Source organism: Mauremys reevesii, linkage group 10 (genome assembly GCF_016161935.1).
Source record: "Mauremys reevesii isolate NIE-2019 linkage group 10, ASM1616193v1, whole genome shotgun sequence".
Taxonomy (NCBI): Eukaryota; Metazoa; Chordata; order Testudines; family Geoemydidae; genus Mauremys; species Mauremys reevesii.
In genome coordinates this window covers 24,783,116-24,797,042 of record NC_052632.1, presented here as the reverse complement: position 1 = coordinate 24,797,042, position 13,927 = coordinate 24,783,116, and the positions used below count along the sequence as shown (strand labels likewise).

General features: G+C 40.7%; 1 protein-coding gene and 1 long non-coding RNA gene across 15 annotated transcripts in view; one reads left to right on the top strand and one right to left on the bottom strand.

Moving 5' to 3' along the window:
• Positions 1-12,694, top strand: part of RFX7 (regulatory factor X7) — a 115,548-nt gene extending 102,854 nt beyond the window's left edge. For 7 of the 11 annotated variants that reach the window (XM_039490096.1, XM_039490097.1, XM_039490099.1 and 4 more), the window contains 2 exons: positions 3,174-3,469; positions 5,546-12,694. In XM_039490096.1, coding sequence (XP_039346030.1) covers positions 3,174-3,469; positions 5,546-8,857 — 3,608 coding nt within the window. In that variant the 3' untranslated portion in view covers positions 8,858-12,694. The remainder of the gene's footprint in view (positions 1-3,173; positions 3,470-5,545) is intronic. The other 4 variants (XR_005585194.1, XR_005585192.1, XR_005585195.1 and 1 more) reach the window with 4 other exon arrangements.
• Positions 1-13,927, bottom strand: part of LOC120372778 — a 44,244-nt gene that overhangs the window by 14,634 nt on the left and 15,683 nt on the right. The gene's annotated exons all lie outside the window — the stretch shown is intronic.

Sequence of the window (13,927 nt, the reverse complement as noted above, 5' to 3'; positions counted from 1 at the left end):
TAAATGAAATAACCAAACAATCATTCATTTTCTGATATAGCTGTAAAACTAATCTGAAAAGTTTTCAAAATAAATCACTTTAAAAATGTACAGTGTGTACCTTCTAAAATGAAACCTACATCTATCTCTGAGTCGTGAAGAATGTGTATTAAGGTTATAACAACCAACAAGAATGCACTTTTATGTAGAAATCCATGATTAAATCAAGTCTTCCTGACTTGTGATTTAAATAAATTTGATTTAAATCAAATCCACCCTGACTTGAGAGCATGCAGAACTTGAAGCATATGATCAATGACATTAAAATCAAGGGGACTATTCATATGCTTAAATTCAGGCATGTGCTTACATACTTTGTTGGAGCAGGGCTGTATAGCACAGTGACAACACTTCAGAAATGCATATAAATCGATTTAGTGTGAATTTTCTGTTAGGTGAATTTATCTCAGCTCTTATTTAATTTTCTTTCAACAACTGATGTTCTCGGGGGCAATCTTGATGCATGTCAGGTGCAAACTGTCCTGAAATGTTTGCTCTGGTTCAGGTAACACAAGTAGGTCAGCAGGTGTCAGCATCAACCATACTAAAAATAGAGCTTGTGGCGGCGAGGTGGATGGGCGTCTGCTGGTGCAAGTTTGTGACATTGTGCAACTCTCCCAAGCATGTTATCTTATTTAGCTTTTCATTTATGATTAAGGAGCTACAATAAATACTCCATTGTTAAGGTTAAAAGACAATTTACATGTAGAAACATAGGAATTGCCATACTGAAACAGTCCCTTGATACATCTAGTCCAGTATCCTATCTCCGAGAGTGGCCAAAACCCAGTGGTTTAGATAAAGGTGCAAGAAACTTCCTACTCCTTAATAGATCGAGACTGGCTTAAGCCATGAAGCATGAGGTTTACTATTTCTTCCAAAATTTATAGTAGCACTAACTATTATAGCTCTAGATATTCTTGTTATCCATATAAATGTCCAGTCCCTTTATGAATCTTACTGAGTTTTTTGTCTCTGATATCTTGTAGCCGTGAGTTCCAGTGCTTAATAACATGTGTAATTATTTGTGTAAAAAAAATCTCCTCATGTTCCTTCATCATTTTCAGAGACTCCCTTTAGTCTTAAACTTCCCGTTATTATTAACAGGCGATTAGAGAATACTTGTTTGATATGGAAGGTTTGAAGTAAATTGCTGAAGTACAAAATGCTGTTCTTGAGCTATAAGGGGGAAATTATGATTTCTTGTACATCAAAACTTGCTCTCACTGTGTGTTTGTGTCTCAAAACATCTGGCCTAAGAAGTTCTCAATAGTTCTATTAAGTATCAGTGTAAACTTGTGCATGCTACCCAGGTAGCCCTCTTGGCTACAAAGAGAGCCTTCGGAATGTAAAAAGGGTGGTTGACTACGATGATCATTTGTTTAAATAAATAAAATGGGGAAGATCACAGATTAATCTCCCCTCCCCTGCAAAATTCTGGCTCATCCCCCTTTTCAGTCACTGGCATCTGGGGTTCATAATTAGAGTTCCTAGCTCATAACTAAAGTTTCCTATTCCTGATGGCCCTTATCAGTTTCTTGCCCATCTCCACGGCTGGTACATGGCAGTGAAAATCTCCACCCCCTTCATACTGCCCCTCAGATATGTGCTCTTAGCTTCAGCAGCTGTGTCACCACAAGAAAATCATAAATGACCCTTCACCCAGTACTTCAGCCAAGGAAACTTCTTTCCATCCCTTCTAGATGAGATGGTAGTCCAAGGGAGTGAGTGGATCATTCTTGCAAGGGTTCATGAGGATACTCCAGAAGCTCTCTCCCTCTGTGCTGTCCTTAGAAGCTGATAGCTCCATACACCTCACTATCCATGGTCGGGGCACCAAACCTCTTCCTCCTCCCTTTTCGGAACTAAACTACCTTTGTTTTTTTTTGTGCAGAGAACAGTTTGTCCATAGTGCAGATTGGAGAGAGAGCACAATTGCATGCATTCCCATAGTTGTTTTTCCCCTTCAGTATTCAGCCCAGGTCACTCAAGATGTGGACAATTCAGTTCTTAAGTGAAAAAGGAATTGAGATGTGAAGGCTGTAACATGCTGCAGCATTCCTAGTGTTATTCAAACCTAGTGACTGCTTCTCCCAAGTGAGATGTCTAGGATGCACCTTCTGAGCACATGCTGTATATTGCAGACCATTTGGCCTAAAATGATGTATCTAGAGAACCATAATTAAGAGTTTTCTCATGTACAGCTTTTAAACACCTGTGATGTGGAAAGGAAACAGTGTTAGAACCCATTTACACAGGCATCATTTTAAGAACATGCTAGTCCTGGAACTGTTACTAAACTGTCTGAAGATCAGTGTTGTAACATGATTTGGTTACAGGTTAAAATGTGGATTAGTCCTGACTACACAGGTAAAAACAGTTGCCTGGAGGCTTTGCTGTTTGTCTCTGACATCGTCTCTGACATCAGGGACATTGTTTCCAGAGAGTACTTTTCTCGGTCTTCTGTATCTCCATCTCCCCTTCTGCATTCAATTGTCTTTTCAGTTTTTCACCTTCTCCGTGTTGTGTCTTCCACCCTTCCATACACTAGTAGCATTATTTAGCACTTCTAGCATTACCTATTACATGCTAATATCACTTCCACACTTGTACTGCAACTGGTATTCGACACTGTATACTGCTGGACTCTCCCCAGACTGTCCAAGGGGATTTAAATGCTGTATAATCTGTTCAGCACTTATTGTCCATGGCACGACCTTGTGTTTTGGTTTGTGTAATTTTTAAAAGTGCTATAAACATTAACAAAAAACAGATTGAAGATGCTTAAAAAAGTATTTTCACTGCCATCTACTGACAATTATATGAAGGACACACTGTCAGTATTGTGTTAACTTGGATATGGCAAATTGGGATTTCCGGATACAAAATGCTGATGCAAAATACTTGAGCAACAGCATAAGCATATCCAGCTTGCCCAGCACCAAGGGGTTTTATCATCAGTATTAGAAATAAATGTAATCAGGAATAACTATTCCAAGTACAAAACCCCTCATGAATGTTTTCATTGTGTGTTTTTATGCACACACACATTCGCACATGTTGCCATGTATATAGATTTAGAAATATCACACAACATACATGGCATAAGTCACTTTTGTTCTTTTCGCTTTCAGGAATAAAAGGGGTCCCTCAACCCTCTGCTTTTATCCCCACGGCTGAAAGTAATTCTTTTCAGCCTCAAGTGAAAACTCTCCCATCACCAGTTGATGCCAAGCAGCAGCTACAGCGTAAGATCCAGAAGAAGCAACAGGAACAGAAACTGCAGTCTCCTTTGCCAGGAGAGTCTCCAGCAAAGAAAACAGAAGGAGCTACAGCCAATGGAGTAACAAGTATTTCTAATGGAAGTCCTGCAATCTTGTCTCCTCAACCTATTGGTATCGTAGTGGCAGCTGTACCCAGCCCCATACCGGTAATGTGCGCCAACAGTTTTCAACCCAGACAACCTTATTTTTCTCTATTTTATATTTATTCTGGAAATATTTAAGCAAATAGAAAGTTATCACAGACTAATGGCTTCCTGTTGCTATATGAATGTTGAGAGAGAGAAGCTGTGACCCTTCTTTTCCTGTTCCAGAGACTTTTTCTGTTATTCCAAATAAGTGACAAAGCCATAAATGTAATAATGTTGTCTGATTGATGTGGATGTAGTAGAATGACACTGTTGCCATGTGGGACTCACCCCTGCGGCACCTCCTGCTGGTTGTCTCTGGGAATTAGCTCATCCAGCCTCCAGAGCGCCCTCTGCAGGCTGGTGTCCTGCTGCCGCTTGGCCCCCATGTCCCTCCCAGACCCGGTGCCCCGTTATCTGGGGTGCTGCCCCCTGGCAGTAACCCCTTTCTCTCAGGGTCTCCCCTCCCCGGGGAGCCCCCACCCACTATCCCCACCTCACCTCAATATAAGGCTACTGCCAGTCATGGTCTAGCCCCCATGCCCTGGGGCAGACTGCAGTATCAACCTACTTATCACCGGCATGGTTGGGTTTGGACCTGCTGCCTTTGCCTACCCCTGGGCTGTCCTCTGCAACCCCCAGTACCCATTGGCCTTCTGCTAGACCACAGCCTGGGGTTTTCCAGGCTGGAGCTCCCCAGCGCCTCTGCCTTTCCCCAGCCCTGCTCCACTCAGGTACTCTGCTCGGGTCCCTGCAGCCAGGTCCATCTCCCTCTACAGCTAGAGAGAGAGAGACTGCTGAGCTTTTGGCTCCCAGCCTCTTATATAGGACCTGCTGTGGCCTGATTGGGGCATAGCCCAGGTGCGGCTGCTTCCCCAATCAGCCTATTAGCTGCTTTCCTTGCCACAGCCCTCTCCCAGGGCTGTTTTAAGCCCTTCAGGGCAGCAGCGTGGTAACCACCCCGCTACAGACACTTACACAGCATGGGCCACGTTCATCCTGGGTGTAAGTCGGTGACAGTGGCACTTAAACCAGGAATAATTTGGGTTTTAAATGGGAATCATTATACCTTTAGGGCAAAATTTACCTGAGTTCTGAAGATTGCACAAAGCCCTATGCATTGCTTAAGCCCTTCATATGGTATGTAAATGTGTCTTCATTAGTCCAGAGGGCTTTGTACTGGTATCAGGTTAACCTTTATTTGAATATCTATGCTTTAGTACAGACTTGTTTGTTTCGGCTGAACAAAACCTGACTTTTGTCTTTATTGTATATTTTAATAGCTAAGTCAGTTTCTGCCCGAATAATGTTTGATTTGTGTTTTATTCACTGGTGGAAGTTTAAAAATTAACATTTGAAGATCTCTTCCCCTCTCTGTCTATCTTCAATCAACACTCCAAGGCCCTGCATCTGAATCATAGAAATGTAGAGCTGGAAGGGACCTGGACATTTCAATGAATGCCCCTTCATTCTGCAAAAGTGCATTTAAAATAGGGCCTCAATTTTACAAGAATCAAGCCCCAAGTATCTGGTGCAGATTTTAGTTCTCTGGATTATTATTTGTATTACCGTAGTGCCTAGGAACCCTAGTCATGGACCAGGGTCCCTTTGGGTTAGGCAACACGGATTAATTTGTTCTGTTCTGATTTTTTGCTGGCCTTAGTACTCAACTGTATTGTCTTTCATCCTTTCCCCAGGAACTCGGGGAAGAGGTGGGCTAGGGATATTGAGGCCTTGTTGCTTTGTCATTATACCTCCTCTTGTAATCTGATGTGTAAAGTGTGGGGCAGTTGACCATTGAGGCGGAAGAGCAGCTTTACTGTATGTTTTGAGTATTTACTGTGACAGGCTGCAAGGAGGCTATATCTCTTTGGGATTGTCCATGATGGTGGTGATGTGAGTGTTGGTATTCTGGAAGAGCAACTAGAGTGTAGGATGGGTGACGGTTTGCAGTTTTATATATATATAACAGTGCAGCATCCTTTTAATCCTTAGGATGTGGCATTCTGACTGCCCATTAATCTAACTTTATCCATTAGATTATGTAGGGCATGCATACTTTTGTTTAAATTGTGTGTCCTTTTTCTCCACATGCAGGTACCGAGGACCAGACAGCTGGTGACATCTCCAAGTCCCATGGGCTCCTCTGATGGCAAGGTTCTTCCGCTCAATGTTCAGGTGGTCACTCAGCACATGCAGTCAGTCAAGCAGTCACCAAAGACTCCTCAGAATGTTCCAGCCAGTCCAGTTGGTGACCGTTCCGCCCGGCATCGTTACCCACAGATCTTACCTAAGCCAGCAAACACCAGTGCTCTCACCATCCGCTCGCCTACTACGGTGCTTTTCACCAGTAGCCCAATCAAGACAGTTGTGCCAGCTCCACATGTAAATTCCTTAAACGTGGTAAAAATGACAGCAATATCTCTTGCCCCTAGCAGCAGTAGTGTACCCGTCAAACACACTACTTCATTGAACAGCAGTACAGGAGCAGTGGAAGAATCGAGGACTGTTCCTCAGATTAAAAGTGGGTCTGTTGTTTCACTTCAGTCTCCAGGATCCAAGACAAGCAGTGTTATAGCTACACCTGCAGTTGAGATCAAAATGGAACCAGAAGCAGTACTGGATGAGAACCCAATACAGTGCCAAGAGAATTCTGATGTTTCTAAAGCTATAAAAGGAGCACCGGGCCTGCCTGCTGCTCAGAGGAATCATTTTGAGGGTACAACCTTGAAAGCTTCAACTGAGAGCATCAGTGAAGTGAAAACAGTTAAGGGCTGTGATCAGAGAGCTGAAGGAGCAAGGACCAAATATAAAGCCCGACCTAAAGAAATCATACCAGTTTCTTCAGCAGGCAATAATCAAAGCACTCTTACTCTCTCAGTGGCCACTCAAAACTTCTCCAACACCAGCATCAGTTCACCTCCTAGTGGTGATTCTACTATTAAAGATAAAACATGCACTAAAAGTCCAAGGAAGCGACTGCCTTCTACGCTTCAGGAGTCCCAGGTACCACCTGTGAAGAAACCACTTGTGGAGCAGCTTTCAGCAGGTAGCATGGAAGGTCAAAAAGGAAGCAGTGTTAAGAAGGTTCAGAAGCTTGTATCATTAGCTAGAAATGACAGTACTGCAGCACTTGCTCAAGTTCCTAGCAAGGTCACTATAAAAGTAAATTCTACAGCTTCAACACACTTAGTGACAAACTGTCCATTGAATTCCAATGTTATAAATACCAGTGATTCCGCTTTGGGACAGCAGCTCACAGCCTCATCTCCAGATATAAAAGTAAAATTGGAAGGAAATTTGTTTATCTTAGAAAATGATTCAAAATCTGATGGCAGCTTTAATCCAAATGCATGGCAGCATATCACTAAAACCTCTGACTTTACATCTGTGAACTCTGAACAGCAGCAAGATATCAGTGTTATGACTATTGCAGGACAGTCTGACTCTAATGATTTACAGGAATCTGTATGGGAGCCAGTGCACTGTGAAGGAATACAACAGGATACATACAGCCAGCAGTTACAGAGCCAGATCCAAGAATCAGCTTTGGGTCAAATACAAGCACAGTCCTCAAATCAGTTACCGTTACCTCTGCAGTCTGAGCTAAAAGAATTCGAACATACAGTCCCTCAGTCAAATGAAAACTTCTTTTCATTTGATGATGACCTTACACAGGACAGCATTGTGGAGGAACTGGTGCTCATGGAGGAGCAAATGTCAATGAACAGTTCTCATCCTTATGGTAGCTGTCTGGGAATGGCACTGCAGAATCAGACAGCAGCTCAAGGAGCTCCTATGTCATCTCATCCAAGCAATACGCACTTCTACCATTCAATCCACAACAATGGCACTCCAATTCACACTCCCACACCTACCCCAACTCCCACACCTACCCCAACTCCGACCCCAACACCCACGTCAGAAATGATTGCTGGATCTCAGAGTGTGTCACGAGAGAGCCCGTGCTCACGACTGGCTCAGACTACTCCTGTAGACAGTGCTCTGGGAAGTAGCCGGCATACACCCATTGGCACACCACATTCAAACTGCAGCAGCAGTGTCCCTCCTAGTCCTGTGGAATGCAGAAATCCTTTTGCATTTACTCCAATAAGCTCCAGTATGGCATACCATGATGCCAGCATTGTTTCGAGTAGCCCTGTGAAACCAATGCAGCGACCTATGGCTACTCACCCTGATAAAACCAAACTTGAGTGGATGAATAACGGGTACAGTGGAGTCACTAATTCATCAGTTTCAAATCATGGCATTCTTCCAAGCTATCAGGAGCTAGTGGAAGACCGCTTCAGGAAACCTCATGCTTTTGCAGTTCCCGGCCAGTCATATCAGTCTCAGTCCCGGCACCATGATACTCACTTTGGTCGTGTGACTCCTGTGTCACCTGTATCACATCAGGGAGCCTCTGTAAATAGCACCAACAAGCAGGAAGGCTTTGCTGTTCCTGCTCCTCTTGACAACAAAGGAACAAGTTCCTCTATCAATAACAGTTTTAGATGCCGGAGTGTAAGCCCTGCTGTCCATCGCCAACGTAATCTTAGTGGAAGCACTGTCTATCCAGTTTCTAATATACCACGCTCTAACTTGACCCCTTTCGGAAGTCCAGTGACACCTGAAGTTCACAATGTGTTCACAAATATTCATGCTGACACTAGTGCCAATAATATAGCTCAAAGGAGTCAGTCAGTCCCTTTGACTGTCATGATGCAGACGGCCTTCCCTTCTCTTCAGAAACAAACAAACACTAAAAAAATAACAAATGTGTTGTTAAGCAAACTTGATTCTGATGGCGATGATGCAGTGAGAGGTTTGGGAATGAACAACATGCCTTCAAATTACACAGCGAGGATGAATCTCACTCAGATTTTAGAAACATCCACCACTTTTCCTAGTGCCAACCCGCAAAATATAATCAATTCCAGCACTTCAGTTTATGAATTCCAAACACCAAGTTACCTCACAAAAAACAGCAGCACCGATCAGATCAGTTTTTCTTCTGGAGATAACCAAGCACAATCAGAAATTGGAGAACAGCAATTAGATTTCAGCAGCACTGTAAAAGACTTTTTAGGGGAGGACAATCTGCAAACCAACCAGCAGCTGGTGAATCAGGTGGTGTCAGATCTCAATAACGTTGCATCTGTCTTTTCCAGCGACATCAGGTTGTCTTCCGACCTCTCAGGCAGCATTAATGATCTGAATACTTTAGATACAAATCTACTGTTTGATCCAGGTCGTCAGCAGGGACAAGACGACGATGCTACACTGGAGGAATTAAAGAATGACCCCTTGTTTCAACAAATCTGCAATGAATCCATTAACTCAATGACTACATCAGGTTTTGAGTGGATGGAGAGTAAGGATCATCCTGCTGTTGAAATGTTGGGTTAAATTTGTTTAATAATATGTATGTAGCACACTGTATCTGAAAGACAGACGTATTGTATTTGTCTTAATGGAAGTGCCTCCTGCAGCAGAAACACTTGCTAAGAATTGTGGCATTTTTAAAAAAAGTTTGCTGTACAAGTCACTTATTCTTCAGCTGGGAATAGGCAGTCTTTTCAATTTTAAATAAATTTCTGAAGGCTATTGAAGAGCCAGTATTAGAATTTAAATTTTATAGGGTTCCCACTTAATAGCGTTTCTTATTGTAGCAAAAATATATATACAAAGTGATTGAAAACCAGCATTCACAACTTCAGTAGAGGTGTTTGGAGGGTTTTAAATACAACTTACTTGTTACTAGAGATTCAGTACTTTGTATTGCCTGCTACTTCTGAGGAGATGTTTGATATTGGCCTGTGTTATTCAAGTCAGAAATGTGTGGGACTTGTAGACAAGTAGGCAGTTGATGAGAGAGAGGGGTTACAGCTTGATGAAGGGCATACAAGTGGTGTTGTCATTGAGCATTACCCAGAGCTGCAGTACTGTGGTGAACCATGAGACATGTCTGTGGCACCATTTACATCTATGATGAAGGGCTAAGATAGGAGAAAATAATGGGAACGATCAAGGAAAGAGAAAAATGCACTAAAAATTTATTTTAAATATATATATTTAGTGTTTTTAGCCATAGAGATCCATGACCTCACCTTAATGTTATTTTAGTTTTCACTTTAAATGTTGGGTTTTAATATGAGGTAAAAATGCATGATAAAAGATTCTGAGCACTGAGGCTTAATAAAAGTAGACATATGTATATTAGAAAATGATAGTTACTGTTTTATTATTTATCAGAATTAGAGAAGGTGACATGACATTTTTCTTTTTTCAGTAGAATGGCTGCATGAGCTTATTAAAGTATTACTGTGTTTAAGATTTGTTATTAAATCCATCTGTTCTAACCTAATGGGGGGTAGAGGAAGGTGTTTTTCCTCTGTATTTTCCAGTAGGCTGCCCCTTTCTGTGCCTCCTGAAAAGAAAGAAGATGATAAAAATGTTCTGATGTTGGCTGATAACTATTAAAAATAACCTCTATAGAGCCATAATGTTACCAGGCACTTTACAAACATGCAACAAGACACATGAAGTCCTTGGGTAAAATTTTCAAAAGTGCTTATGTCCCATTTTCAAAACTGTCTTAGGTACTAAGGATCCTAAATCTCATTGACAGCCAATAAGATTTAGACTCCTAAGTTATTTAAGAGCTTTAGAAAACTTTAACCCTTGTCATTAAAAGTAAAAGAAGAATTGAAGTATTGTAAAAATCTCTAATGATGAACAGAGAAAGGTACTTAACCAGCCGAAGGCCTAATGCTACAAAGGGGATCTGCACAGGCAAACTGACTCCCATGTGGAGTGTCACTGAGATGCGAGGCAGGCAAATCACTTTGTAGTATTGTTCCTGTAGCTTTGTAAGGGGTTTAGTATTTCTCCTATGGACTGATGACATCAGTAGAACTTAAAGCAGAGTGTCGCATTAGAGGTTTGTGAGGTCATCAGCTCATGTTGGAATGCTGCCATCTAGATTTGGCAAACGAGGAAGAGAGGACCAGATTTTCAGCTCTTTAAATGTATTTTGGTAATTTCTTGGTTCTTGAAATGTATTTTGGTAATTTGTGGCATTTCTGCTAATGATCTGAAATCTTCAGTATTTGATTTTCACAGCATTCATTTTCATGGTGCTTCTGCACTAGCACTCCAGATGCTAGTACATCCTTGCTTCTCCTGGTCCCTGGGATAAAAGCACTGAACTAAGGCAGCCCCCAGCACATGAGCTCTTCTGATGAAGGACTAACAGTGGTGCCATGCTGCAGCACCTGATTCCACAGGCAGCAGACCATAGAGAGAGTTCATGCCCCACCTCAGACAGACTCCTTTTGTTTTCTTAAGAGACACTTGCAAATTTTTTCCAGTTTGTGGGGGAGGTATTATTATATGGTAAGCTTTGGGTTTGATTATTTCCATGTTCTGTTGATTTCTACCAATAAATACACATTAGAGCCATTTCTCTTTTTAAAAGAAGTTGCCCACGGTGGATCTTGAACTGATATATTTTGAGATGCTCAGTGCCTCGCAGATCTGATCCTGTATCAAGTGCCAGCACCACTGTGCATATGTTAACCCTGCACTTCCAGCAGGCCTAACATGGGGGGATGACAAAGGAAGGCATATACATGGGGGAGCATCTGCACTGGTATTATGGTGTTCTATGTATGTGCATGGCGTTCTTCCCTTGCCTCTGTGCTGCTAGCACTGCACAATAGCTCAAGACAACTAGTCCCCTCCAAATTCTTGTGTTTTAAGAACATTTTTCAGCAAAGCTAAAGTAAATTTAAAAACTGACTTTTTCAAAATTATGCAGCCATCACTGAAGATTTTTAAAATGTGTTAAAAAACACTTTTAAATCAAACGCTACATGGGGGCCTAGCAGAAAGTTTTCCTTTCACTTAATTAGCAGGCAAATAGGAATACTATTTAATCAGTGGATTTAAGGCAAATGTGTGTTTAATTCAATAAGGATTCATTAAATTACCAGGCATAAGGGTAAAACATTTTCACGTCAACAAATGGTGCTAGGCTAGCTCACAGCTTTGTACATTGGTATGTATTAGTTTATTGGTGTTTGTGTGTTTGCTGTTAAAATTAATAATCTGTTAGATCCCTGTTCTTAGTGCTAGTTACTTCTTTACTGTACATTGAGACAGAGCACTACTGCACACCAAAGTATGCAATACCCAAAGGAAAACTCTGTGATTCTAACTAATGGAAGCCTGTCTGTGTCAGATACTCCAAAAATAATAATTTGAGACAGTTCTGACCCCTTGTTTACATTACTGGCTTCCTACTAACATGAGAAAATAATGAAATTATTTTGATAGCATATTTTGCTAAAGTATAAAGACTAGTGAATTTGTACCCCATGTACAGTATTGCAGCAAACACTTTAAATTTGGTTGGTTAGTCCAGCAAACTTTCTGGGGTTCATATTATTGCACTAAATTTCTGTTGAACCTGTGGCAGGCACGTTCCTTAGGATAAATGCAACCAATACGGCCCACAGATAAAAACTTTTTAATGTTTCATTATGAAAAGGCAAAATGTCATAAAAATGACAGATGAAGTTGTCTTATGTAGCAATGTGCATTGATCTCAATGAGATATTTCTATTTCTTATTCTCTTACGTGAGAATATTACAGCAGGAAGAAATTAAGTTTAGTTTGCTTCACCATGTTAATACATGATCACAAGACGTGCATGAGTGTTATTGACTTATCTTGTACAGTACTAGGTATATTCCTGTAACCACTTTATTTTTTTTATTCTTTTGCTGTATTGAAACTGGTTCCGTGTTAACCAGGCAAGCATAGTTATTCACAAGTAATTTACTTTTTTATGTTTACTAATTTAGCTTAGTTATTGTTGAATATGTTCCTTTCTTGGATTATTTTTTATTGTTCTGGTGTTGAAAAACATTTTTGTACCATTTTATCATGATAAGAATTCATGAAGTAAAGAATTTGCAAATAACTGCAATAAGCACTGACTTCTGAACTGAAAAGAAGGAAAGCATTTCTTGTGCAGTGCATCCAAGGTTCATATAATAGTCTTGTACTATACTGTGCTTTCTTTACTGCACCATAAGGAAAGAAATATCCCTGTTCTACGTTTTCATTTAGTGCAGGAAATCCGATTCCCCGCCCCCAGTGTTTTGTTGTCTATTGTACTGCTGAAACTACAGTAGTTGAATATTGCAGTAGCATTTCAGTTATTTTTTTTTATTGAAAGTGCTCAAAATTGTTTTTTAAATGTTTTCAAAAACAATAAAAACATTTTATATTAAACTGTCTTGTTGAGTGTTTTCTTAGCAATCATTTGGGAATGTACATTGATGTTGACAAAATAAGGACCTTTCTGGTTTGTATAAAGCAGGTCACTAAAATATCCAGTCAGATCTTAAAGCCCTGATTCTGCAAAGATTTATAGTTTACAGTCTTACCTTTTAACACATGAATTGTCCCAGTGAGATCAATGAGACTAGCTCATGTGCTTAAAATTAAGCATGTGCCTAAATCTTGCAGGATTGGGACCTTAATTTGAACTATGAGTTCTCTTGAATGTGAGGAATGGCAGGCAGTAAATGTTGCTGTATTTTTAAAAGACACTGAGGAGATCCAGGGAATTAAAGATTAGGTAAACCTTAATCTGAACATGTCAGTAAAACAGTGAATAAAGGATAGCAATTCAGTTAGACTTTAAAAGGCCGTTGACAAAATTCCAAAGAGGTTACTAAAGAAACTAAGTAGTCAAGGTGTGAGAGATAAAGTACTGTCATGGACTGGAAACTTGCTAAACCAGAAAACAAAGAGCAGGAATATATGATCAGTTTTCATCATGTCAGAAAGTTAACAGTGGAGTGCAATTAGATTATATACTGGGACCAATGTAGTTCAGTGTATTAATGCTGTGATGAAGGAGGCAAGCAGTGAGATGGTAAAATCTGAAGAGGACAAATCTAGATCATTTTGCTTTAAGATTACGAGAAATGTCAGGGACTTGAATAAAATGGGTGAATGGGCAACACAAAGAAAGATGAAATTCAATGTTAACAAATGCAAGGTGATGTGCCTATGGAAAAAGACCTTGGCATCATTGTGAACAGCTCATTGAAGATCTCTTCTCAATGTACACAACAGTAAAAATGCAAATAAAATATTAGGATGTACAAGGAATGGGATGGAGACTAATACTGGGAATTATAGTTCCATTCTAGAAATCAGTGGTTTGCACTCATCTGGAAAAATGTCCAGGTCTGGTCACTCTGTCTCAGAAAAGATAAAACAGAAGTGATAGAAAAACATGGAGAGACATGGCTGGGACCTTTGGAGATGAATAAGAAGAGCCATAACAGTAATCGAAATAAGGAATGGTGTAGAGAAGGTAGAAGGGGAATCTCCTGTTCACCCTTTCTCATAGTGCAAGAACAAGGGGACTTTCAATGAAATTGAAGGGGGGGAGG